This window comes from Coturnix japonica, chromosome 26 (assembly GCF_001577835.2).
Source record: "Coturnix japonica isolate 7356 chromosome 26, Coturnix japonica 2.1, whole genome shotgun sequence".
In the NCBI taxonomy this organism is placed as follows: Eukaryota; Metazoa; Chordata; class Aves; order Galliformes; family Phasianidae; genus Coturnix; species Coturnix japonica.
The window spans coordinates 997561-1024031 of NC_029541.1; the positions used below are offsets into that span (position 1 = coordinate 997561).

Consider the following 26471-nt stretch of genomic DNA (forward strand, 5'->3'; position numbering starts at 1 on the left):
TTTGGCTTCAGTCCTGGTGCTGGGGTCATGGTGCTGACGTGGGTGGCTTTGTGCTGGATTTTGGCATTGGGAAGCGTGCTCTTTTCCTTGCCCTTGATGAGGACCAATTAGCAGCATGGCTGCTTACTTTGCTCCTGTATGTAGGCCATGCTGGTTCTTTGTAGCCCTCCGGTCATGTTTGACTTGCATCCTTTCCATCCTCTGTGGGATTTATCCCAGCCAAATGGTTCCAGCTGGCCATGTGGCACCATGTTTGTGTCAGTGTGGGTTTGCTGCCCCTCGCTGTGTGCTTTGCTGTTAGTGCCTGGCTGCTCACCAGAGCAGGTTTTCCTCCTGATGGAAGGTTTCTCTCTAAAAGCCCATTAGGCTGTGGATGGGACAGAGCCCCACTTCCATTATGCTGCTGCTCAGAAATGTCTTAATGCAGGGAATGGCTGTAAGTGCCAGGCTGGGGGGGTGTTCTGCTTCTGGCTGCATCCCTGAGCCCTGCAACTGTGGGGCATCACTACTGAATGGCCCTGTCCCATTCAGGGCACACTGTGCCTTCCCCAGCCCCAAATGGAGCCCCAGCCATGGTGAGATGCAGGTGGAGAAAGCCATGCAGGGTCAGGGTTTATCTGTGCCCACCCTGAGCCCTGCAGGTAATGATCCCCATATCATCCTTTGCTGTGCTTGGGGGTCTGAAGCCAGGACCCTTCTCAGCATCCATCCCTGCTGTGCTGGGGGTCCTGCAGGGCACCTCCAGCCCCAGGTGGGTGCAGTTCAGGGCTGTGCGCTCACAGGGTGCAGGTATCACCAGGCCCTGGCAGAGCAGCACAGCCAGGAGGAGTAGCGGGACTTCACAATGAAGCTTGTTGAGAAGAGCAGGAGCACACAGCGATAAAAACAGCCAAGTTTAATAAGGAAATGTGCAGCGAGAGCTCAGCAGCCTGCAGCAGGAGGGCAGGAATGGGGCTGCGGGCGCAGTCAGTCGCTCCCCTCCAAACCCAGGATCTTCTTGACGTAGTTGCGGACGTTGATGTGCAGCTGTGGGGCTGTGGCTGAGAAGGTCTCCATGGCCAACACACGGGCAGCCTCCGAGCCGCCCCACATGGCACGGTACAGCGGCAGCGTGTATTTCTGCTTCCCCTGCAGAACACAGCGGTGGTTGGGGCACAGCGCTGCACCCCCAAAATGTGGGGCAGGAGGTGCAGAAATACCCACTGACCGTCCCCAGCACACACCTGGCTGTGCAGGAACGCCTTCACCTTGCTGTACTCGGTCTCGTGGTTGTTCCTGAGGACAATTTGGCACCAGCGCAGCCGCAGCTCCGCGTTCTGAGCCTTGGAGATCTTTGGGTACATGGCGCTCAACCTCTCCACGTTGCCTGTGACAGACAGTCATCACCTCTGCTCACTTGGGGCCAGAAGGAAAGAACCCCCACACACACATACACCCCGTGAGGGCAACAAGGAAACTAAGCACTGGAGCTGTGCAGAGAGGGGCGATGGAGCTACGGGTGTCTGGAGCACTGCAGGGTCCAAAGCATCCCTGAGCATTGAAGCCCCACAGGCTCCTCACCATCGGGCAGGGGCGACTTCTGCAGGATCCGATCCAGGAAGTAAACCAGCTGGTACGTCATCCAGGCCGAGATGTCCACGGCTTCGATCTCCTCCATGTTCAAGCTATCGGATGCCCACAGCTCCGCCAGTTCATCCGCTGGCTTCATCAGCTGCTGCCCCGGGGACAGGTCGGGCAGGAAGGGCGGCCAGCCCGGCGTGTTGAGCCAGCGATCGAACTCCAGACCTGCAGAGAGGTGAGGGAGCAGCGCTGGAGGCGGCTCTGAGCACACACCGGCGGCTCCTGGTGTCCCACACCTCCTCCCAGAGCCGCTGCCTAAGGTTGCGTTTGCAGCCAGGCACAAGAAACTCCTGCTGGGAAGCTCTGAGCAGAGCTGAGCTCCAACTCCAGTCTGCAGTAAGACCAGTGCTAGGATGGAAGCCCAGGAGCTGGGAGCCATGAAGCCAAGCTCTCACTGTGCTGGGAAGCAGGTCCAGCAGCTCGCTGTGTTTGAATGGCAGGTGGCTGTGAGCCCCCCAGGTGCTGTGTGCCCTGCGCTGACCTGGCCGTGACTCCACGCCTTGTTTCTTCAGCTCGGGGAAGGACTCCAGGAAGAAATTGAGGGCATCGTCTGCAGTGATGCTCTGGAACTTGAAGCGCTCCACGTAGGCCTGTGGGAATGGACAAGGGTGGGCCATCCCTGCAATCAGTGCCTCCCCAGCACATCCCCACTGCCTGCTGCCACACACAGCCCCGCTGCATCCCCCACCCCCAGCACAGCGCTGCCCCGACCTGCAGGAAGGCGTCGAATTTGCCCTGGTCCCCCACCAGGTGTGCCAGGTAGCTGACGAAGCAGAACCCCTTCTCATAGGGGGTCTCGTTATATGTGTCATCTGGGTTGACACCTAGCAGAGCAGAAAGGAAACAGCTCCTAAATCATCCCTTGTTCTGCAAAGTGAGTGCTGTGTCACAGCCATCACTGTGCCATGCAGCCCCCCACCACAAAGCAGCCCAGATCCCAGCAGATCGACTCCCCCCCCAGACCTGGCTCGATCACCACCCGCAGTTTGTTCAGTGGATGCTCCTCCCCAGTGGTGTCCATGTGCTGGCGCAGCAGGGCCCGGCCCGTCGCAGCCTCCAGGCAGGTGTATGCTGAACCTGCAATGGAGGAGGAGTGTTTGGAGCCCCTGATCCACATGTGGGGTGAGGAAAGTACAGTGTGTGCTGCTCTGGGGGGAGCGCTGTTATTTTGCCCCATAGCTGGATGACGGGATGTGGATGAAGGGTGAGAGGGTATTGCTGCCAGAAGCTGGGAGGGCAAAGGAATCATGGAGGGGGCAGTGCCCTCGCAGGGCTCTGTGTCCCTGCAATGGACATGGCAGCTCCATCTGCACCTCAGGATAAAGCTGGTTGTGAAGGGGAACCGCAGAGCCCTGCATAGGGCCACGCACCATAGATCTCGGTGGAAATGCGTCTCTGGGCATACATGGTGAAGCCTTCATTGAGCCAGAACTCGCCCCAGGTGGCGTTGGTGACCAGGTTGCCAAACCAGCTGTGGGAGATCTCATGGATGATGACGTCCACCAGGGAGCGGTCCCCGGCCAGCAGGCAGGGAGTGACAAAGGTGATGCAGGGGTTCTCCATCCCACCGAAGGGGAAGGAGGGCGGCATGAACAGCACGTCGTACCTGGAGAACAGACCCAGCTCTTCCTGCAGCCCCAACCCAAAGCTGTGGGGCACTCCCTCCCTGGCCGCAAGGAATGGCACCCATCCTACCTACCTGCCCCAAACATAGGGCCCAAAGAGCTTCTCACCCGTGGCCAGGAACTCCTCGATCACCCCGTCGTACTCCTTCTTGGCAGCCTCAATCAGGCAGGGCTCAGCCCAGACTCGACTCCTGCAGAGGCCAGGAGAGCTCAGACCAAGTGTGGGGTGCTGGCTTGTGACATACGGCCCCATGGAGCAGCACAGTGATGGTGTGACAGGGCAAAGCAAACAGCACGCAGAGGACAGATCCCCTGCAGCTCATGTGCTCAGCCCAGAGCAGAGGAAGGTTGAACCACCAGCAGACTTTCACCCTATTGCTTCACCAGGCAGCGGCCGCGCGTGTTTATGCAGCGCCAACATGAAAGCCTGGTGATAAAGCTAAGGAGAGTCCAACTGCTGCAGCCTCCTTCCCAGTCCGAGTGCCAAAGGGCTTTCGGGTGGTTGCTGTACCAGCCTGCAGCTCCCATATCCAGTGGGGGGAAGGGACCTTTGGGGATGTGCATGGGGCAGAAACAAGCAGGGACTGGAGGTTGGGTCCCATCTGTGTGCACTCACCTCGGTCCAACCTCAGCAGACACGATGTCCCCCACAGCCAGAGCAATAAGATACGAGGGGATGGGGTGCTCCATCTTGAAGACGAAGGTGTTATCCTTCTGCTTCTCCCACGTTGTGGCGCTCATCACGGCCGTGAAACCCTCGGGGACCTGTAAAACGTCACCAAAACGCCCATCAGATCTGCATGGAACAGAGTGGGGGTTCAGCCAGCCTGGATGGGAACACAGCAATGAGTCCCCTGAGCTGAGCATGGGCTGCTCACTGTCATCCCTACTGCACTGCAGCTTTGGGGACAAGGTGGCCAAGGCTCTGTCAGAGCACAGCACAGGACATGGGCAGGGATGAGGGGTGGGCAGGGGATGCCAACCCTACAGAACCCATCCTTACACAACCACTCACTGTCAGACCCAGGGAAGCCCTGCTCCCCCTGGACATTAGGGGACATGGGGCTTCACCTTGTGCCTCATCCTTTGGGAGCTCTGCTCCAGCTCTGAGGGCACCCCATGAGGACGGCAGCCCCCTGCCCCTCCTCTCCAGCACTTACAGAGCAGAGCTGCACCCTATAAAAGCTCCAGGAAGGTTCTGGGGTTGCACCCCGCATCCTTCCCGCTTACCTGCACTGTGGCTGAGTATGTGCATTTAACTGCTGGAGTGTCAAAGCCAGGGAAAAAGGATCTATTCAGCACGGCCTGGCCTTGAGTGTACATATAGGGCTTCTGCTTCCCCGCGGTCTGCTCCGGGGTGAGCCAGCACACCTGGCAAGAGACAAGAGACAGCGCAGTGAGCGGCGCGGCGTTACCTGGAGCTGTGCCGTGTAGGTGCTCTTCATGGCAGGGGTGTGGAAGCCGGGGAAGAAGGATCTGTTGAGCACAGGGAAGCCAGAGGTATAGAGGAAAGGTTTCTCCTTCTGGGCCGTTTGGGAGGAGTCCAGCCAGGACATCTGCGGCACGGGAGGAACAACAGGCGCTGAGCTGCAGGTTGTGCTGTGCCCACAGCTCAGACCCCTCTGCCAGGGGGTCTGTCAGGGGGATGTCTGTCTGTCTGTCTGTCTGTCTGTATGTCTGTATGTCTGTCTGTCTGTCTGTCAGGGGGATGTGGGGCTGGGAGCAGCTCGGGGTGAGCCCAGCCCGGGCACAGAGAGCGGGCAGCATGGACTCTGGACGGCACCTGCTGCAGGTGAAAGATGGCGTGGGGTCCGCACTGTCCTCGGCTCCACAAGTCCCCACGTCCCGGAGTCCACGTGCTCTCACATCCCACTGTCCCACCCCCACGTGTCCCCCCACGTACCCCCGCCCCCCGCCGCTCACCCCGGGCCCCTCTCCGGTCTCATAGTCGATCCTCACGACCAGCAGCTCCCCGGGCCGCGGCTCTTCGGGCAGCACAACGTGCAGCGCGGTTCCGTAGCTGGCGAACGGGCGGTTCTCGAAGCGCAGCTCCTGCCCTTCCCCTTCCTTTTCCCCGGCCCCTCCGGGCGGCAGCAGCCTCGCTCCGAGTACGGTCAGCGCATCGTGCGCGTCCAACACGAGCTCTTTGCTCCCTGCCCGCACGCAGCGCAGCTCCAACCTGGCGGCCCCGCGCAACCGCCCCGCACCCGCGGCCACGAAATCCACGCGCAGCGATAAGTGCAGGTGCCGCAACGCGAACGGAGCCGCGCTGCCACCCGTGGCCGTGGCCGCGTCCCGGGCCGCCCCCAGCGCCGCCATTGCCGATCGCTGCCGCCCTCGGGAACCGCCCGGGGGGGGGCGGGGAGGGGGCGGGGATTGCGTGGGTCCGCGGGGCGGTGCGAGCCGGGGGGCTCGTGGGGTTTCCCGACGCCCCCACGCTCTTCCTGCTCCACGCGCGTTCGCGGCCCTTTGGCACCGCGGGGGGCGGGTTGAAGGGGGCGGAGGGGGGGGACGGGTCTCTGCGCGACTCCGCCCCGCTCCCCGAAGCCCGGCGCCCGCTTCAATTCGCCGCTGCCATTGTGGAAGCGGCACCGGGAGCGGCGGGACCGGGATGCGGCCGCGGTGCTGAGCGGAGCGGCGGTGAGTGGGGAGCGGAATGGGGGAACAGCCCGCTGAGAACTCGGGGCTGCCTCCCCGTGTGTCCCCACGCGTGTCCCGCAGCGCGGCCGGGACGGTGCTGCGGGATGGGTGCCGTCCGAGGTGTCCCCCGGCCCCATCTCGGGTGCCGTCCCGTGGAGCTGCGGGAAGCGATGGGGAAACTGAGGCCCGGGGCTGCCCGAGGTGGGACAGCGGGGTGAGCAGCTCGGGGTTCTCACCTCGGGAAGGTGCCCCGCAGAGCTTCGTGGTGCGGGACAGCGCGGTGGCAGCCGCTGCTCCCGGTCGCGTCCCGCTGGGCTGGGGACGGGTGCGGGGGGCGGAGGGGCCGGGCCCGGCCATCCTCATCCGCGCTGCGGTCGGTGGTGCCGGGATCCCCGCGGGGCTCTGAGCCGCAGCGCAGGGTCCGCTCGGCACCGGGGAGACCGGGGGGGGCTCCGCGCCTCCGGAACGCGCTCCCCTACCGGGGTGCGCAGCGCAGAGCCCGGGCGGGTTGCGGTGATACCGCCGCTCTCCTGGGTCTCACCTCGGAAAAATCCAGACGGGAGTGAAGCCAGCAGCCCGCGCCAGGCTGGGTGTGCCGCTGCGGCTGCGGGGGGGCTCCGCTGGGCAGCGGCGTGGGACGTGGGTACGGCATTGCCAGCAATGGGCCGAGATTCCGTTTGCCGTCCCCATTGCTTGTCCCGGTTCCCGGCTAATGGGATGTCCCGAGAGAGACGCAGCCTCGGGCTCACTGACCTCCTTGTCTCCGCCTCAGCTCCACATCCGACACGGCCTGGGGATGCCTGGGGGGCTCCGGGGTCCCTCCCCGGCACTGCCGGCTGCTGCGGGGGTTGGGGGCAGGCTGGGGGCTGGGGCTGCACCCCAAAAGCAGTTTGGGATCGGGGAATGAAGTCCCCAGGATCTGGGCCTCCTCCTGTGCTGGGGGTTCCCAGGTGAGTCTCGGGGCTTGGGGAGGGGGCAGGGGATGGAAATGAGGATGGAGATGGGGGGCTGGCAGGTTATTAATAGCCGCGGGGAGGTTTTTCCTGCCGAGAGCCCCACGCTGCAGCCCAGGGACAGGAAAAAGGTGTTTCCGGCCCTGGGCTGGAGCGGGGCTGGGCCCTGCAGGGGACAAGCGGGACCAGGGCCAGGTGCCCCCCGGCCCCCACCCAGCGCAGCAGCCCCGGCACCAGGTGGAGCTGTGATCCCACCCGGGGCTGGCAGAGGCTGCCAGGATGGTGGCACATCCGTCCCGCGGGACCCAAGAACCAGCGCTGGGACAGTTGTCCCTCGGTCTGTGACACAGCCCAAGACTCTTTGAATGCTCCCTGTGGGACATGAGCCTGTGTCAGCCCCTCCGACTGCTCCCTGGGGCTGAGGGAGGGCCCCAAGCCCTACTCATTAACAGGTGGCCTCTAATGAGCTTTGTGTGCCTGAGTACGGGCTTTGGGGGCCGCAGCACAGGCTCAGGGTGGTGCCACGGCCGTGTGGGCACAGCCGGGTTGAACCCCGTGTTTGGGGCTGCTCGGAGGAGCGGGGCTCTGCAGGACAACACTCTGACTCCCTGCGTTCCTCAGCCCTGGCTGCAGTTTCCCCATTCCCACCGCAGTTTTCCCCCATCACCGCCACCGCGGCCGCATCCTGACCCGGCGCTGTGATGCGGCCCCGCGGGCATTGCGGGGTTGGCTTTCGGGCTCGCGGTGTCCCGAGGCGCTGCCGCCCTTATGGGGTTTGCGGTCATCTCCGTCCTCATCCTGGGCACCAGCGGACATTGGAGGGTCGGTGCGGATGCAGCCGCTCCGCGTCACCTCCGGCAGCAAAGCGGGGCAGCGGGCGGCGGAAGCTCCCCCAGCTCGGCTCTGTGCGATGAGTCCCGGCTTCTCCTCCCCCCCCTCCGCCCCATCTCCATCCTCCGGTTTTCCTCGCTTTTCTTCCCCCGCTCCCTCTCTGGACCGTTTCCAGAGGAGATGTCTGATGCCCAGGGGATGCTCAGACTCTCCTCCAGGAAAGCTCAAACTCCTCCTGGTGTCGTGGACCCGCGTTCGCTCCATCAGCTCCGTCCCTTTGAGCACGAAGGATTCATTTTGGATGTGAGGGTGCAGGAGCTTTTCCCATTACAACAACACTAAGAGCACTGCCCCGTGGGGATGCTAATGGAGCCCAGAGATGCTGCTCCCACCCGGCTGCGTTGCAGTGATCAGTCTGAAGCCGGGCCGGCAGTCTGGCTCCTTGCACTGCAAACAGCAAACGCCGCAAACCCGTCATTAATACCGGCATAACGAGGTGTTTTGCGCCGCACTCGCAGCAACTGCAGCTTTGCAGCTCACTGGAAAATCCACTCATCCCATTAAGGACTCCCCAGGGCTTTTGCTTTCTGCTGCAGACGTCCATCCCAGGGAGCCCAGCGCTGGGGATGAGGGGTTCGGTGGTGGCTGAAGCTCCCGACATGGGGGTCTCGGGCAGTTCTTTGCTGCAGGAGCTGCACGTATGAGAGACCGTGGTGGGAGATCCCGTGCTGTGTGCCCGGCTACCGCTGCTCCTTTGGGGCTGAATCCTTTCCTGTTTCCCCAGCTTACCCTGCAGCACTTCCCCAACCCTCAGCACGTTCTGAAGGGGGAAAAAAAAAAAACACCTTTAGTTAGTCCATCCCGCAGAGCAAAGGGCTGCGCAGTGCTGGGCTGAGCGGGCGCAGCTGTCCCACCGCACGCGTCCAACACGTCGCATCCATCCGCTTAATGCGCCCCGCAGCCTCACGCAGCTGCGTCCGCACGGACAGCGCCGGGAACCTCCCGGTTTTGGGCAGGGGCCGGAGGGGCCGCTTCCGTCCGGCCGCGTTGTGCCCGGGGGGGTGAACTCAGGAGCGGGAGCTGCGCCGCCATCTGCTCCGGCTCAGGAGGACCGACCCCTCCAGGAGCTTCCAGGGCCGGGTCCGACCCCTCCAGGTGTCCCCCGTCCCATCTGCAGCCGTTGGATTTCGGCCGCTCCCGGCTGCGCTCCGTCCGGTCGGTCCCTACGGGGTGATACCGGTACCGGGGGGGTCCGGCGGGGCGGGACCGGAGCTGTCCAGCGGCGGTGGCTCCTGAAAGGCGGCGGGGACGCGCGGAGCTCCTCGGGTCACAACTCAGGGCACTGCGAGAGCTGCAGACAGAACCGAGGATGGCATCGCATGGAGCGGCCTCGGGGAGGGACGGCCAACACGTGCCCGGTACCGGGCTGACCTGCAGGGCTTTCACCCAGCACAGCCGTGGCAGAGGAGTTTCTCCTGCCGGACCCCTGGAGCCCGTCCAGCTGAGGGCCGAGCTTTGCTAACAGCACGGTGTTATTAAAGCGGGCTTAGTGCCTAATGGGATTGCCGTGGAGTAGCTGAAGCAGGGATTAGTGCTGTGGCTCTGCAACCATTGCTGCTCTGACACCCGGCTGTTCCACCAGCCCACAGCCCTTCACCCAGCAGCCCCACAGGCATTGAAGCTGCCCCAAAACCTTGTTGCTGGACACCCTGTTGCTGCCCTCTGACATCGCATTGCATGCATGTCTGCAGCTCCGCGGGGTCCCATGTTCTGTGTCATTGGCTCACACCGCTCAGTGCTCACTGCTCCCATCCCAGCCGTGCTTTGAGCCCCAGACCCCACTTTGTAGCACTGAGCCCTACAGCAGGGCAGTGCCCAGTGGTGCAGCGTCCCACATGGTGACACCCAGCTGGGGGCAGGCCAGGTCCCGGCTGCAGCGTGGGGGCTGGAGGGTGAATCGGTGGCTTGTTCCCCTCTGAAGGCTCCTTTCTCTCCTCGCTGCCCTGTTTCTCTTAGGAGAGTTTTATGTCCCTTGTGTCACAAGGAGCCTTTTCTTTGTCATCCTTCCTGAGCGTGCCGGGCAGGAGGTTGCATTGGAGCAGCGCCAGCCCCAAAGGCAGCACAGGGGTCGGATCCTGCATGGAGGGGCTTTGGGGGATCCCTGCCTGACCTGTCTGAGCCGGGCTGCAAAGGAGGATTCCCCTCACCCTCCTGGGAGGACTTGGGGGATTTATGCTGTGCAATCTGCACAGCCACTGCCTCCCATCAGTTCAAACTGGAGGCTGCCGTCACCTGTGATCCCATGGGATGTCCTGGGGACACCCGGAGCTGTAGGTTCACTCAGGGTGGGGAAACTGAGGCACAGAGTGGCAGCAAAGCACCATCAGAGGTGGAAGTCTGTGCTATTTGCATCCCACTGTGCCCGTGCTCAGAGTCCTGCTGCAGGGCTGGGCTGAGCTGAGTGCCCCCAAGCCTTGCCATGGGGACTGGACCCACGGCTCAGCCTCCAGGTCTGGCTGTTCCTTTCTGCTCACCGAAACCACAGGTGTGAGGTGAGTTTTGACTCTATTCCAAGCGAGTAGCTGCAGCCCCGAGCACAACAGATGCCTCTTTGAAAGAGATGTGCCTCCAGGGCTGTGCTGGTTTCCATTTATCCTGGGATGAAGGACACGGCTCAGCCAAGGCTGCTTTGTTTCACTTTGGTGCAGACACCCACCCCTATGGACTGTCCTCACCCAAACCATGGGCAGCTGCCCCATCCTTGGGTTCAGTGCTCTGTGCTTCATGGGAACATGGAGCTCAGTGCTCCGGACCTGCAGCAGTGGGGGGAGCACCCCCAGGGGCAGCACCCCAAGCCCACCCCATGTGTTGGTGCTCAATCATTGAGTGTGCTGAGTCTACAGCACCAGCATCTCATTTTCATTAAGAGAAAGTCACTTCCCTTGGGAGCTAATTGAAAGGAGCCGCTGTGGTGGGGATGCCTCTATGTAGGTCAGGCTGTAACCTGCATGGTGACACTGTGATGATGTGGCACAGAGGGGACCCTCTGCACCCCAGGCAGCGCTGCCTGCGGGTTGGAATTGAGCTGGTGGCAAGTTAATGGCTTGCTCGGAACGGGGAAGTGCTGCATCTCCCAGGGATGACTTTAATTTGTGCTCACTAATAAAATAATGGGTGATTAGCAGTAGGCTGCTTACAGAGGAAGCCTCCTCCTGAGCCCAGCTTGGTGCATGGTGCTCATGTGGCATCCCCAGACCCACGACCGTCCTCAGCCCCATCTGGGGTTCCCATAGTGTGACATCCTGGTGCAGAAGGATCACACCTGACTGAGCAAAGGGCTGGCTGCCCTGGGGCATGTGCTGTGTCCACGTGAGGGAAACCCAACCCGACCAAATAGGTCGAAAAAATCCATAGAGATGCATCACAGCCCCAGTGCTGAGTGCCCTGAGAGCCGTCAGGCTGCAGCCAGGCCATGAACAGAGCGGGCTGTGTGTGCCCCACAGCCATCCATCAGCACAAAGCTCTGCCTGTTCTCACTTCTCTGGCTCCAGGCGAAACCTTCGTGGTGCAGAGCAGCACCTGGGTGCCCTCCCCACCATGTCCCTGTATGTCCAGCTGTGCCCCCTCTGTCCCTGCAGATTTGTTTGGGGATTTTTTTTCCCCCCTGATTTGCAGCCCAGATGGTTTTGTAGGACTGAGAAGTGGGCTCAGGTGGTTTTGGGGTCCAGGGGATGGCGCTGGGTGGCCAAGAGGGATCCTTGCAGGGGTCTCTGCCTGCATGGGGGCATAGGGACACAGGGACAGAGCTGCCCTTGCTGTGGCTGTAAATGGGGCCCTGGAGGGGCCATGTCACCATGCCCCAGTTCAGCTCCTTCACTCTCCTCTCTCCCTGCAGTGCCTTCCTGGAGCTGCCTCACCAGGATGAATGGGACGGCCAACTTGGCCCCGACTGCCCGTGGCCACTTCACCTCCGCCATCCCAGTGCCACGATCCACGACCCCCAACAAACCACCTGCTGCAGCCCCCCCAACCCGACACAGCTCCCCAGGCCCCCCTGCCTCCCACCGGGCCACATCCCCACGGCCGGCAGCACCCCCCGGCCCCAAAAGCCTCAAACCCAGGCCCAGAGCTTCAGGCCATGAGGCAACTGAGAGCCCAGGTGTAACAACTCCCCATGGGGGGCAGAGAGCCCCAGTGCTCCCCGGGAAAGGGCTGGGGGGCAGCCGGGTGGAGTGCAGCTTAAGGGGGCCTGGGGGCCACCGTCCCCTTGGGATGGCCATGGAGGATGGGCCCAACACCAGCCTTATGAGCAGGAGCCCCATGTTTGGGTCAGGGGCCATCAGCTTCTCCTCGACCTCCCCGCAGAGTCGCCCTGTGACAGCCACTGTCGCCCCATTCCAGTACCGGTGAGCAATGGGGGATGTGAAATGGTGGTAGGGGTGGGGATGGGGGAGGCCTGTGGACATGGCATGGGATGCATCACTGGAACAGTGGGGCTGGAGGGATTGGGGTTGGGGATGCCCCACTTGGGTGTCTGTGGGCACCCATGGGAGTGTGGAGTGGGACAGGGGTAAAGCTGAAGGGAATGTGACACCCTGGGGACCTCCACCCCATGGGAATGGTGTTCTCAGGGTCCCCAGAGAAGCTCAGGCACCATGTCCCCATTTCTGAGGGTCCCCATTTCTGGCTGCAGCCCCCGCTCACACCTCTGCTCTGCCCCCAGGCTGCAGGAGGACAGAGAGCAGAATGCCACATCCCCATGTGACACCACTCCTGACCCCAAATCCAGAGCCACCAGTAAGTCCATGGGGTCTCCTGCATGTGCACGGGGTGTGTGTGTGTTGGGGGGGGTTCTGTGCAACCCCTGCTTGTGGGCTGCCCATGTCCTGTACATGTGGGCTGTGTGGGAGCACTACCCCATACCTACAGCTTATCCTGCCCCATCCTGGGGCTGTGTTGGGGTTCCCCCCCAACAAATAGGGGTCAGCGCTGCTGGGGGCAATGCTTGTGTGGGTGCTTGGCTTTGCTTGCTGCCAGCTTGGTGCTGCTGGGGGCTGCGGGTGGGCAATGTGCATCCCATGGGACCAACTGCCATCAAACAGGGACACCAGGGAGCCACCAGGCATCCCCCTTGGGTGGGCTGTGGCCCTCTGGGTGCCCCTTAACCCCTGTGGTGGGCTCTGGCTGGAGCCCAGGCACTGTGGGGAGGGGGCACTGGGGGCTGCAGGAGCTGCTGGCTGTGTTGGTAGCACCTTGTGCAGGGCCTCCCAGAGCAGCTGGAGGCAGCTGGGAGCGGGGCTGGATGCACGTGCAGCTGTGGGGCTGAGGCTGTGCAGAGCATGGGAGCATCCATCCCCACAGCGCAGCACGTAGTGAGCAGGAGAAGGATGGGGAGGGGGGAGCAGAGCCGGGAGCGTGAGGACGGCACAGATCTGGAGTCAGGACGGCGCTGGCTGCACACGCAGGGTGATCCCGTGGGGTCAGAAAGCGCAGTGAGGGCACGAGGAGGGGATGGAGGACCCTTCCCGCACGCGTGGTGTTGCCGTGGGGTTGCTCTCCCGGTGCCCGGCATCCCAGGTTCACCCCCGCCCCCCACCCACGAGGCCCGGCCGCCTCTTGGCTCCCTGTCCTCCTCTTTCTAGTTTTCCAGCAGCTCCAGGAATGACCCATTTCCGAGGCGGCGGCCGGCAGCCAGCTCCCATCACAGCCGGGCCCTGGCACCAGCAGCTCCTGCAGCCCCACGGGCAGCGCTGAGCAACCGCGCGTCCCCCCGCCCCGACCCTCCCGCGGGTGGGGGCGCCTCGAGCGGTGCCCGGGGACGACCCCCCCCCTTCTCCTTCCCCTTCCCCTCTCCCCTCTCCCCCGCTGCGTGGTCGGCTCCGCGCTCACCACGGCTTTTTTCAATGAACCATTCACCAGCGCTGCTCGCACTTTGCAGGGCGGCACGGGGCGGTGGGGAACCCTTTATTTTCTGGGGTGTGTGTGTGGGGGGGGGTCGCTGAGCCCAGATGTGAGGTCTCCATTTCGCCGCTCTGCACTGCTCGCTTTGGGCTGGGTTTTTTGGGTGGGGGGGGCAGGGTGCTGCTGCTCTCGAGGATGCTGGGGCGGCGGTTGCCAGGGCAGCGAGCGGAGGATGGCGGGTGCTCCGCGGAGCTGAGGGCGAGGCGATGCGGGAGCGGCTGCGGCTGATGCGAGCGGACAGAAGTCGGTCAGAGCCGCTCCCGGGGCTGCTGGAAGCGGGGCTTAACCGGGGGGGTCCCGCGGGTCGGTACCGGATGGGGGATGGGCGAGGTCTGGGGATGGCGCCGTCCCCTGCCCGGTCCCTCTGCGTGGGGCATCGCTTTGGGCATTGATGGGGGGGCGGTTGGCAGGGGGAAGCCAATCCCAAATGACCCGATCCCCCCCCCCTCCTCCACCGCCCCTGTGCTTAAGCAGCAGCTGCATGGCTCGGTGAAGGCTTTGGGGTGCAGCGGGGGGACCCAGCAGCTCCTTTGGGTGCACAGCACCTATTGGGGCGCGCTTTGCTCTCCCTCCCGGTGGTGGTGGGGCCGCTCAGCGCTGTGGGGCTGAACCCCAAATGTCCGGAAGGGGGATGGGGGTGGGGGGGGCGGTTGGGGCTGGCTCTGCCGCTGCCCCCCGCCCTCGCTCTCCTTATCTCCGCAGCGGCGATGTGCTCTAATGCAATATTTCCCGGCGGTTGCCATGGCAGCCTGCGTGAGGTCACCAAATAGACTTAATTCAGCCCTCCCCAGGGACGGATAATTAATGAAAAACGATGATAACCAGATCCCGTTCCCCTCCTTTTCGCCCCCTTCCTTTCCCCGGGCCGTGCCGGTGCTCGGGGGCTGCCGGGGGCTCCTCGGAGCGAATGGTATGGGTACAGCCGCTTTGCCGGCATCCCGCTGCCTTCCCGCACCCCCCCCGCAGCACAGCACCCACATCCCCGCTGTTCCCCGCACGTCCCCGCGCCCCTCTGCGCGTCCCCGCGACGCTCAGCGCCTCGCGATCCTCCCCCCACGAGCGCGCTCCCGCTCGGCCCCGCCTCCCCTCCACGGGAGCGCGCCCGGTGTCCCGCCCCCTGCCCGCGCCCGAGGAGGGCGGCCCCTTTTTGTTTGCCCGTGACATTCCGCTGCTTCGCAGTGTCCCGCCGGCGGCGGAGCAGTGAGGTGGGGTCGTTCGGCTCCGCTCCCCCCGCCGCGATCCCCGCTCCCCGCCGGTGGGGCGGGCGCTGACGCCGCTCTTTTCTCTCTCTTTCTCCCTCTTTCTTTCTCTCTTTCTCTCTCTCTGCCTTTTTTCCCGGCGCTCCCTCGGTGCCGCAGCAGCCCCCGGCGGGTTAAATGACTGCAGCGCGGGGATGCTGGGGAGCAACCTCAAGAGCCTTCCCGACGTGGAGCTGGGCGAGGAGGGCGCGGCGGAGCTGCGCGGTTACCGGCGGGGCCCCGACGGCGGCGGCGCGGTGATGCCCAAACGGGCGAAGGCGGCGGCGGCGGCGCCGGGGGGGCAGCGGGGCGCGGAGCTGCGGGTGTTCAAGGCGAGCAGCGCGGAGGGGCGGCTGCCGGCCGGCTCCAACCTGCGCAAGCAGAAGTCGCTCACCAACCTGGCCTTCCTCACCGACGCCGAGAAGAAGCGGCAGCTCTACGAGCCGCGCTGGAGCGACGACATGGCCAAAGGGACGGCGAGCACCGCGGTGGCCGCGGGGGGACGGGGCGGGGGCGGCGGTCCCCGTGGCCGCGAGGCGCCCGCCATGTCGCGCAGCCTGTCCCGTTCCGAGCACTCCCTGCTGCCGCCGCGCCCCGCCGGGCCCCAAAAGCCGCCGCCCGCAGCCGGGAAGCCGAGCCGCATCCCCCGCGGGCCCTACGCCGAGGTGAAGCCGCTCAGCAAAGCCCCCGAGGCGGGCGGAGGAGGAGGAGGAGGAGGAGGAGGGGGAGGCAAATGCGACGACGAGCTGCTGGGCGGCAAAGGGCCGGCGGCGGCGGGGGCCGAGGAGAAGGCGTACCTGAAGGTGGACCCCGAGCTGGTGGTGACGGTGCTGGGCGACCTGGAGCAGCTGCTGTTCAGCCAGATGTTGGGTGAGTGCCGCCCCCCTCCCCGCCCGCAGCCCCCGGTCCGTATCGTGGCGCAGGCAGAACCGACGGGGTTCGGGTTCGTGGGCGAACGTTCCGGCGCCAGCTGTTGTGCGATGGGGAGATCCAGGAGACGCGGCTCCCGGGAGGCTCCGGGATCTCCCCGCTGCTTGGCCCGGCTGCGAGGCCACGTGCGGGGCCGTGCGGGCTCTCGGTGCCAAACGGGACCCGCGGGCTCAGCGGTGCCCCGTCCCTGCGGCCACGGTGGGAGCGCAGCGGGAGGGGCCGCTCGGTGCCGTCGGTGCCGCTCGGAGCTTCGTGCCCATCTCGGTTCTGTAGCGCGGTGCGTGGGAGCCGCTCTCACCCACGGCTGCGTGCGATGCTGCGGCGGGGAGCGGCTCTGCGTGCTCGGGGCTCATCTCCGCTTCGTGGCCGTGCTCCGTGCCCGGCCCTTCCCATCCGTGCGCTCAGTGCGTGGATGTGATGTGCGCTGATGTCCAGGACGGCAGCGCTGCGTTCCGCTGTGCCCGCAGCTCGAGAGAAGATGGCAAGCGATCTCAATGCAGCCATAACGAGGCCGCTCAGAGTGTTCAGTGGGGGCACAGCAGCTGGCGTGGACCCTGCTGTGGTGCAGGGCTGCGCCCCGTGGCTCTGCTGTGGGTGCTGCAGTGTCCCGTGGCCGCTGTGCCGTGGGAAGCCACAGGGTGAGCCCGAAGTGGGGCAGAGGTGCTGTATATGTGTGAGGTCACTGTCACTGTTTGGGGCCCTTTGGTGACTGTACTGCTGTGGGGCAGCTGTTCCCCAGCCCCAGTGATGCCACGTCCTGCTGGGTGCATGGCGGTGTTGCAGGAAGGTCTGTTCCTAATGCATGTTCATCACCGGTATCTGTGTGTCCCTGTAATGCTGCTTTTGGGGGTTCCTCAGCACCCTCAAGAAGAGCCCTTGCAGTTCCCTGTGTGTGCAGGACTGGCCCATTAGGATCAACCCCCTGTGAACAAACTGCTCTGCAGCGGGTGGAGGTTTTGGGCTGGTTCCCCATCTCTGGCTGTGCTGAGGTGGAGCATCCCTCAGGGCTGTGCTTTGGTTGCCCTTGGCCAGGCTGGGTTGGGGTGTGAACCCTCTGCTCTGTGCTCCCGGAGTTGGCTGTTCTTTCAGCCCATGTGCACTGCTGGGCTTCCCGAAGTGGGAAGCACCAGTTCCCTGCTGTCAGCTGGGGCAGTGTCAGTGCTGGCAGGTCAGTTTGTCACCGTGCTGCTGTTCTCATGTGAGGCTGTGGTTGTGTGCTTGCATTCAGGGGGAGCTGTGCTGTTGAATCGCAGCTGCTTCGTTAACTGAGCCACCAACGACCTGGCGTGTCCTTGACAGTCTGTGGAGCTCAGAGATGCTCGGGGGGGTGGGATGGCAGCAGCGTGGTGGGGGCTGCTCCATCACTTTGCTCGTGACTGCAGTCGGGCACGTGCTGAGCTGCTGGTGGTGACCCCCGTCTGATCCACTGCTGTCCAGGTGGATGAACCCAGTGCAGGGATGGCAGATCTCACAGTGTGAGCTGTCACCCCATGCTGAGCCGTGCCCCCCACTGACCATGGAGGGCGGTGGCTTATGGATGCAATCTGGATCCCTGCTCTCCACACCTGAGTGCCCATCTCCATTCCGTGCTGCCAGAAACACTCCCCAGCCTCTGCTGAATTGCAGCGTTGGCCAGAGCTCTAGTTTGTGTAGTGGTGGCTAAATGTGACCTCTCTGCAAGTGTGTCATCTGTTTGATGGCACCGCAGCCTTTGTAGGGCTGGCAGAGGTGGCCCCACGCTTAAAGCAGGGCAGCCTGCGTAAGCTGGGAGAGGTCAATGGGGCACAGCAACCGCATGTGCTTTGTAGAGGCTATTTCCAACATCTAAATTACACATTGCACATCAAGCACAGGCTGAGTGTCCTCATCAAAGCCGGGTGTGCTGGTGGTGCAGTTTGAAAGGCACAGAGGCAGCGTGGCCCCATGTGCTCGCTGCAGGTCCTTGAAGCAGCCCCAGAAGCCATTTCCGTGGCCATCTCTTGCTGTCCACAGTGCCTCTGTAGTGGCTGCTAATGGAATATTGGGATGGGCAGAACCTGGGTGGATGGGTGCAGTGCCTGGGCTTCCTGGAGTGTTTGCAGGAGCCTTTGCAGCACGTCCTTGGAGTGCACAGCAGTGCTCTGCTCACTGTTGGGTCAGAGCCTGCACAGCTCTTCCAGCCCCAGCAGTGGTTATTGCTTCTCCAAGCAGTGTGAGGCCACTCTTATGGGAACGTTATTCCTCTCTCAGTGCACCCACATGGCAGTGCTGAGGTTGTTTGGGTGGGAATTTATTTCCTTCTGGCAGTAGAATGGAGCTCCAGTGTTCAGAAATAGGGTGATGTGAAAGGGGTGATCCGTGCTGTCATGTGATAATGGTGGTGCTGAGAAATCCATGCTGGTCTTTTAAGGTTTCCTGTGGAAAAGCAGCAGAGCAAACATCTGAAGGCAAAACGACTCCAGGATGGGTTGGTGGTATAAATTCTTCCCCCAGAGAGCTTGAAAATTGTTGTTTTACATGCAGCTTTCCCAGGGCCTGGCTGTGTTTTGCCCCCAGATCCAACACTCACCCACCAAAACCACATGGCTAAATGCAAAACAGTTCTGTTTGGGGGGGGGGACACCAACAGCTGTCTGGCACCAGCAGCACTGTGCCCTCACCACTGCCCCACATGTCCATGGGAGTTCCCAGCTCTGTGCAGTCCTGCACAGCTTCACACCATGCAATACTAGAGAGCAGCATCCCCCACCCCCCCTCCCTCTCTTCCTGGTCCTTCTCCTGCTTTGGCTGGGGCTCCTGCCTGGGGAGGGGGATTGGTGCCAGGCTGGAATGGAGCCACAGCCTGTGGCCCTGGCACTGTGTCACCCCTGAGTGACGCCAGGGCCCAGGGACAGCTGAGGGCACAGCGATGGTTCTGTGGGGTCCTGGCAGGGTTCTGCTGAGCTCTGGGCTCTGCTCGCATGGCTCTGTGGTGCCCAGTGATGTGTCCTGTCCTGAACCTCATTGTATCACTGCATGGATGGCACTGAGTGATGTGTGTGTGTGTGTGTGTGTGTGTGGCAGTGGTGTACCCAGGATGTGCACGTGTGTGTGGGCTCAGATGCAGGTGCAGCTGCCTGGGTGCAGTGGTGACAGCTCTGTCTGTCGGGGTGGTTGGTCCCACGTTCAGGTCTTGGGGATGTGGGAGATGAGATGTGGCTCAGTCCTGCTGCAAAGTCACATCCTCCTCTGGTGTGCAAACGCCCTCCTGGGAGAGCACGGAGATGGGAATGGGATCTGGATCTGGAACAGCCATTGTTCCTTTGGAGAGCTGTGGGGCAGCACAGCCGGGGATCTGGGGGCACAGTGCTGCTGCCAGGAGGGAGAAGGGAAGTGGGGCTTCCCCGGTGCTGCTGCATTGCAGCTCCCAGCCGGGAGCGGAGCTGGGAAGGCAGGGGATGCTGCATTGCAGGGCTGAGATTAGAGCTGTGCAAATGGAGATGTGCCGGAGTGGCTGTGATGCTGTGATGCTGTGGAGCGGAGCCTGGCGTGCCCTCAGATCTGCTCGTCCTTCCTCTCATCTCTTTCTTCCACGTTTTGTTTCTCTCGAGCGTTTCCTTCGTTCCTTACGCTGCTGTTTGCCTGGTCTGATCGAGGCAGCAACCTATTTCTTTTAATTCAGGAGGAGGGCTGAGGTTCCTCTCTGGAAGGAGCTGTTGGAGCCTGGCGGTCTGGCCTGAGGCATCCCCTGCAATCACAGTAGAGTGAATGAGCACCTGAAGGGCTGCTCTGTCACTGTGTGTCCCCATTCTGTGTCTGTCCTGGCAGCGGTGTGGGCATGTGGAGGCTGCAGTGTTAGTGGAGGGGCTGTGGGAGGTGGCTGGGAAGTCAGGTTTGGTGGCTGTGGTTCCTTGGAGGGTTGGGCTGTAGGGTCACATCGGCCCCAGCCCTGTGCCATGTGCGGCCCTGTTGAGCACTGCCCCACAGGGTTGGGTTCTGAGCTCTCTCCATTCCCTCCTCTGCACTCTGTGTTGTGCCAGGTCGTGCCCCCAGCTGTGGCAGCTGGCAGCAGGACCCTGTGGGGGGCATCTGGGTGAGCTGCTCCAACAGGGAGCTCCTAAGTGTGTGTCCTGCCCTGCCCTGATGGGCTTTGCAGGGAGCCCAGCCTGAATAACACCGAGCTTCCACCCATAGGACCGCAGCATCCCCGCTGGCAGTGCTGTCCCAGCCCTATGCTGAACAACGTGGCTCAGCCCCAGAGCAGCACTGAGTCACGTTCAAAGCTTCAGCTCAGGTACAGCTCCATTGCCAGCTATTTATAGACGTGTGAGCTCTCAGCATGGCAGAGGCTGAGAATAACTCCTGATCAGACACTCCTCCAAATCACACACCTGCTGCCCGTGTGCATCAATGCCTTATTCAGCAGTGCCTTGTTGTGCTGGGCTGTGGGTCCTGCGAGCAGCGGTGCCGCTGTGCCAGACCTGGTGGTGGCATTGGCTGCTGGTGGCAGTGATCTGTCACCAAGAAGGTGCACACGGATGGTATGGGGAGCATTACAGCATCCTGCTGTGCATGGGGAGCACGTGGTGGGATCGGTGGCACAGGGGAGGTGTGGAGATGCCCATGTTTGGCTCCCAGACACAGAGTCGGGGCTGCGTGTAGCTGGCGCCTGGTGGATTGCATTGGCCCTTTTGTCTCTGGCAAATTCCATTTCGATAGCTCACCACGTGTGATTTGAGGCTGGATGCATCACTTTCCATAGCGCTGTGGTTGAACCGTGATGCTGATGGCATCTGGACCCCATGGGGGTCAGCAACCCCCTAAAATACCTACAGCATCTCTTGGGTTCAGCATTAGGGACCAGCACATCCCCAGGCTGGGTTAGGGGCTGCAGGAAGCACGGAGTCTGCGTCCTTCTGTCCTGCAGGCTGAGAGCGGCAGCTGGGGACCGGTTCACCAGCAGAGCAAACCCTCCTTCCTTCAGGGCAGGAGCATCTGTTGGAGGAAAGCAGACGGCCAGCAGCACCTCCAGCCATCTCCTTCTCATTTCCCTGAGCCCTCAGAGCTGTGTTTCTGCTGTGCTGTGCCAAGCAGCATCCCGGTGTGCTGCAGATCCATCATCTTCCGGCCGCGGTCTGCAGAGCACTCAGCAAACGTTGTGCTATTTTCAGTTAGTTTTCCAAGTCGAGATTATTGGCTCGTGGATCTCCGTTCCCAGATGGAGAACATGTGGCCGGGTCCTGCAAGGGGAGGGGATGGCTCCGCTCATAGCACAGCATATGGGGGATGAGCAGGGGGGCTGTTGTGGGGCTGTGTGGAGAACAGTGTGTGTGGGGAGGGGGGAGCATGGAGAGGGGACCCCGACCCACAGCTCTGGTCCAGAAGGACACGTGTGAAGCTGCCCCGCATTCCCCCCAGCAATATTATCCTGCAGAGCCCCCAGCACCGCTCTTGCTCAGGGCAGAGGGGGATGCAGAGGTGTTGATTTGTTTTGTTGCTAAGATTCTTGTTCCCTTTGTGGGAATAAAGCAGATTTTGTTTGGTTGAGGGTTCTCTAAAGCTTCAAAGGGAAATGGGATCCCGGCTGCCAGCTCCTTTCTGTGCAGCAACGATGCCTGTTTTCCATCCCAAACCGTCCATGTTTTGCGGCTCAATAGCACATCCGAGACAATGGCTTTAGAAATCCGACGCCTGCGTTTTGGACCCGCAGAGCTGAGGCACAGCCAAGGGATGCGCGGGGTGCCAGAACCGTGAGCATGGGAAGAGAGGGAGAGAGAAGGAGGAGGAAGACAAACTTGCTCTGATGGGACGTTTCCAAGGAGATGGTGGTAACGATCCTTCGTTTCCATGCAGCTTCTCAGCCCTCTGCAAGGCGTTCTCGCTCCTAAGCAGATGTGACACACGTCCTGGAAGCTGCTGTAGGAGTGGATGGGGTGCATGGAGCCCATGGATGTGGGGCTGCTCGGGGGCCCTGTGCCATCGCTCCCACATTGGTGCTCCTTGAGGTAGCAGTGCTGGAGGATGGTGAACTCCTTCCCTCCTACATCAATGCTGCTGGCTCACACTGCAGTGTCCAGCTCTGGGATGGGGCTGTGGGCTTATGGGGAGCCCATGGGGTCCCTGCTGAACCTGGTTCCAGTGCCCTGCACTTCCCTTCCTCACCAGGTTCTCCCCTGCAGAGCAGCAGCAGTTGGGGCTGCCCTCTGTGCTCCCTGCATCCTCTGAGCATCTCCCACCTCCCAGAAGGAGGAAGGGAAGCCTGGAGTGCTGCTGCTCCCCATGCAGGGCTGTGTTTGCTGGGAGAAGAACAGCCCAACCCCATCGCCTCCACGTTTGGCGGAGTGTTGGTCTCCTGGTGGATCTCATTGTGTTTCAAACTGGAGCAGAAAACGCATTTTATGACCTTTTTCTTTTTTTCCTTCAATGACTTTCCCCATTTTTGTTATTATTATTTTTTCTTGGTAAACTCTGCAACCACTTAAAGTGTTCCTGAAGGGACTAATTACTGCTGAGCTCATTGTGTGCGTTTCGCCCTCAGCACCGCTGGACGTGCCGCCTGGTTTGGATGAAGCCCAGGCTCACGTGGTGTTTCCTTTTGCATCCTGTTCCCTGCCCTGTGCTGTCTGTTGGGCTCCTGGTTGCTCTCACTCCCCAGTTCAATAGGCTCCTTGTTGGTCCGCTGTGCACCGTCACAACCAACTTCCCCACTCTTTGCTCATTGTTGGTAGAAAACGTATCCAGAGAAAGACAAATCACTTCCTTGTTGGAGGGACTTCTGGCTGATGCCTTCCCCACACCGCTGTGCTGGCTCTGCTTGTGTGTTGGCAGAGCTGGGTTGGAGCTGCAGAGCCCCTTCTGTGAGCAGAGCTTTGATTGCACGGCAGTGCTGCTTCCTACACCGGAGAGCATCCATTCCTGCAGGCATCCCCTGCCCTGCAGGCACAGCCAGAAGGATGAAAGGGGCAGAGCCTGATCCTTCTCCTCACTTGCATCTTGTTGTTGTCTTTGGTAGCAAAAACAGCTGTTGCTTAGAAAGGCTTTTCCCAAGGGGAGGGTGAGGTGAGCAGGGCTGGAAGCAGCCGGAGGGTGGAGCAGATCCTGCTGCCCCACTGTCAGCGTGGTGGTCCCAAGGGAAGGCAGCAGTGCTGGGATTGGGCACCATGTGCACATGCGTCCCTTTCCTTGTACGGCGTGTTCCAGGAGCTGCAGTTACAATGAGGTTGTGATGATAGTTCTGGTGGAGGCTGTGGGTGTGTGGTGGGACCCTGAGCCTGTATCCAGAGGGGATCTCCCTTCCCCAGGGCTCCTGGTGGCGTTGGCTCTCACTCTCCCCCATTGTAAGGATGTCACTCACACGCGGCTCCCGCAGCATCTGTCAGAACGTGTCCTCCTGTCCTTGCTGCTCCTGGGGAGAGGGAGCTGCTGGCCCCCTAATGAGCCTGACATCAATTAATCATCAGCCTCAAAATTAGCATTGTGGCAGTGCACGTGGGAGGGAAAGCGTTCCCCAGATGGAAGTAAGAATAGCCTGGGTTACCTCCCTGCTCCCTGAGGAGCTGGTGGCAACGGGGCCGTTACTGCAGCTGAGTGGGGCTGGGGGGTCCCTCATTCATCTGCTGGGGGCTCCTGGGGACCCCTGGATGGTCTCAGAGTCAGTGTTCCCATTGCAGAGCCTGGTGTGAAGCTCTAAGGGGGGAAGGGCTCAGCTCCAAAGGGTGAATGAGACTCATTTGGGGCCACCAGAACCTCTGTGCCCGGGTGCTCTGTCCCTCTCCAGGGTGATGGCAGCTCTGTGCCTTCAGCAGCTTGGATTCCTAGAATTGGTCGTGAAGGTTTGGGAGGGGACTGCTAAGATGGGTGAGCTCTGCATTCTCTGTAAGGAAGTGCTCAGTGCAGAACGGAGGAGGACATTTTGCATTCCTGCTGGAGATGCACTGAGGGCTCCTCGGCTGCCGGGTGATGGACGGACAGGCCAAGTGTCCACCAGAGCCCAGCTGAGGCCGCGGAGAATTGTGTTTGCAACGCATTGCTCTGCACAAAGCTCTCAGTCACAAGGAGAAGGGGGACAAAGGGTTCCCTGTTCCCCCCTCCCCGTCCCACTGGGTGCAATTCCAACAGTTAAAAAGCAAATGTGAGTTGTTTGTCTCTGTGAATATAAAGCTTCCCCAAGCATGGCTGTGTTCTGGCTGGGAGCGGGGTGGCTGGCTCCGCTAATGACTGTGTGCTCGTTTGGAGCTCTGCTTGCTGCAAATGGGAGCCAGTGTGAGCCAGGAGCCTTTCCCGGCTATGGGGACATGGGATGAGGAGGGGACAGCGATGAACGCTATTTGGAGCAGCCCTGGGTGCAGGGCACACACCAGCATTGGGGGGGATGGGTTTGAGGGGCTGACTGAACTCAAGTTGCTGAACCGCTGGTGTTGGTTCCCACTAGGAAGGGGATGGATGTACATGAATGATGGTGCTGGGCTGTGCCAGGTGCCCACCTGCAGTGAGTGTGGGGCTGGAGGAGCCCCTCAGCACATGGATGTATCTTTGCTGTCTGTGTGGAGCACCCATGGAAGCAATGGGGCTGCTGGGGCAGTGTCAGTGCTGATGGCATCTGGCGCTGCACTTTGTGGCCATGGGGAGCTCAACCCCAAATCTATGGGAGCTGAGCTGTGCTCTCTGGCAGGGCATTGTGTACCCTGGCCTGGGGTGAGGGGCAAACAGGGTGTGGGGAAGGTGGGGTGCAGGGCTACATTGGGGCATTCTCTGCTCACTGTGAGAATGCTTCTGTACCATTCTTCCCAGTGCCATGAGGACACTGGAACAGGGCAGTGCTGGGACGTGGGATGGGGGCAATCCAAAGCCCAGCTCAGTCCTCTGGGTGCAGCCACAGGTGGGCACTGGACCCCCAGCACCCAAACCCCCTCTCCAGGCAGACCATGGCGATGTCCCCAGATGTGCATCACATCTGGCGGGCACCGAAGCAGTTAAGAGAAGGGCAGATTTGTGCTCTAAGAAACCCGCAGCTCCTTCCTTAGATCCCGTGAATCAGCCCTTTGCCTCGGTCGGATAAAGCCCCATTGATCCACGCTCTCCCCACAGCTCGGAGTGCAGCAGCTCAGGGCTCCGTGGCAGCACTGCACTCTCCCGGCTTTTCTCTTCCTCCACTGCTGAAGCAGAATCAGGTGAAATCGCTATGGCAACGAGCAGATGACAGCGAGTCTTGTTGCCTTGGAAATGAGACAGGGGAGAAAAAAAAAGGACCCAAAAAAAAACCCAAAAACCCACCCAAAAGAGCCATCTGGAATTCTGAATTTCCTCCATGTCCGTCCCGTGGCTTGTGCTGGGTGTGGAGCAGCACCATCTGCCCCCAGGGCTTTCACTTCGCTTTTGTTCCCTGTTTCTGGTTGGGTTAATTGTGCTGTGGGTCCCCTCGAGCTGTTGGTGGCTCTTGGAGGCTCAGGGTACCAAGGCTGAGTGCAGCTGTGTTGCATGGGGCACACATAGGTTGTACTGTGGGGGAGTGCAGAGCTATGGGGAAACTGAGGCACGGTGCTGAGCAACCCTGCATGGGGAGCAGCCCCGGCTGCATGGGGCACAGTCTGACCAGGGGGGGGATTTCAGGCAGCCCTGGGCTGGAGGTGTGACAGGCTGAGCAGCTTGAGCTCATCCTGATGGAGACAGAGCTGCATTGGATGCGCAGGTGGGGTGGTTTGGGGCCAAGCATCCATTGAAAGAATAACCCGCAAATGGGCTGGGGGCCCGGGCTGGATCTCTCCAGTGTGTTCGCTTGGAAAGTACTATATGGGAGAGACCCAATTAACTAGATTTATGGCTGCTCTAGCCTGAGAAAGTCTGAATCCCTTTTAAAAGCTTGGCTCGCTGCAGCCAGACCGGGTTCAGGCTCCAGGTCTCACAGCCCTGCCCTCATTAGGAGGAGCGATTCACAGGGCTTAGCAGCAGCAGCAGCGCCCCAGAAGTGCTGATTCGGCTGAAGTCCCATCCCGGCTGTCACTGCTGCTAATTTGCTGCTCCTGCTGCCAGCAGGGAGCTGGCACGTGCTGCGGGGCTGTGGGGACGGCCCTGGTCATGAAAACAGACATGGTTATGGGGATGGACATGGTTATGGGGGCAGACGTGGCTGTGGGGCTGATGTCATTATGGGGGCAGACGTAGTAATGGGAACGGATGCGGTTATAGGACTGGACATGTTTATGGGGATGGTTATGGGACTGGTTATGGGGATGGCCATGGTTTATGGGGTGGCTCAGGCTGTGTCTTGTCTCTGCCTGCTTTGCCCACTGACACCCCTTTGCTTGACCCCACATTGGGGCTGAGCCCAGGGCACACTGAGATGCATCCATCCTCATCCCCATAGCCGGTGTCACCCCGGGGTCGTGGGGAAGGAAGGAGTCATTAAACCACAGGGAGAATGATGACGAGTTGTGACTGCCTCCTGCCCAGCAGCATGAATCAGAAGTGGTTGTAAGAATGGAGGAGAAAACCAAGTTATTCCACGTGGAAACACTCTGCTATTGGCATGGCAAGCTGGTGTCCCCCAGTTGTGCACTGCAGACTGGTACCTACAGGGTCCTGGGGTCCACTCTGTTCTGGGTTGGAGGCAGCAGGAAGAAGAGGTTGTGAAGCACTTTGAAGGTGCAGCAGCCATCTGCAGGGCTGGGCAGCTCCGTGTGGCAGAGCAGCGTGCCCTGAAGCACAGCCCCAATTGC

The 26471-nt window shown here is 61.6% G+C and overlaps 2 protein-coding genes across 9 annotated transcripts in view; one reads left to right on the forward strand and one right to left on the reverse strand.

Annotated features, from left to right (window-relative positions):
• Positions 1 to 878: 878 nt before the first annotated feature.
• On the reverse strand, positions 879 to 5702 carry RNPEP (arginyl aminopeptidase). 2 transcript variants are annotated; one of them, XM_015884826.2, is made up of 11 exons: positions 5169 to 5702; positions 4661 to 4801; positions 3862 to 4010; positions 3320 to 3436; positions 2991 to 3226; positions 2584 to 2697; positions 2332 to 2444; positions 2102 to 2210; positions 1561 to 1785; positions 1224 to 1366; positions 879 to 1128 (listed from the first exon to the last, which is right to left on the reverse strand). In XM_015884826.2, exons 1-11 carry the CDS (start codon positions 5562 to 5564, stop codon positions 967 to 969), a joined length of 1905 nt encoding a protein of 634 aa, XP_015740312.1. In that variant the 5' UTR covers positions 5565 to 5702; the 3' UTR covers positions 879 to 966. The 2 variants fall into 2 exon arrangements, with proteins under 2 accessions (XP_015740312.1, XP_015740311.1); XM_015884825.2 differs by lacking the exon at positions 4661 to 4801 and adding an exon at positions 4476 to 4616 and having other exon boundaries at positions 5169 to 5698.
• Positions 5703 to 5753: 51 nt separating this feature from the next.
• Positions 5754 to 26471, forward strand: part of NAV1 (neuron navigator 1) — a 45699-nt gene continuing 24981 nt past the window's right edge. For 3 of the 7 annotated variants that reach the window (XM_015884819.2, XM_015884821.2, XM_015884822.2), the window contains exons 1-4: positions 5754 to 5885; positions 11565 to 12075; positions 12393 to 12466; positions 14989 to 15738. In XM_015884819.2, coding sequence (XP_015740305.1) covers positions 11591 to 12075; positions 12393 to 12466; positions 14989 to 15738 — 1309 coding nt within the window. In that variant the 5' untranslated portion in view covers positions 5754 to 5885; positions 11565 to 11590. Of the gene's footprint in view, positions 5886 to 11564; positions 12076 to 12392; positions 12467 to 14755; positions 14836 to 14988; positions 15739 to 26471 lie in introns of those variants that run through there. The other 4 variants (XM_015884820.2, XM_032449231.1, XM_015884824.2 and 1 more) reach the window with 4 other exon arrangements.

Coding starts and splice junctions, on each gene's coding strand:
- RNPEP (XM_015884826.2), bottom strand. CDS start 5,564: ATGGCGGCGCTGGGGGCGGCCCGGGACGCGGCCACGGCCACGGGTGGC. Junction 4,802..5,168: donor AGACCGGAGAGGGGCCCGGG/GTGAGCGGCGGG, acceptor CCCGTGCCGCAG/ATGTCCTGGCTGGACTCCTC. Junction 1,786..2,101: donor AGGCGTGGAGTCACGGCCAG/GTCAGCGCAGGG, acceptor ACCTCTCTGCAG/GTCTGGAGTTCGATCGCTGG.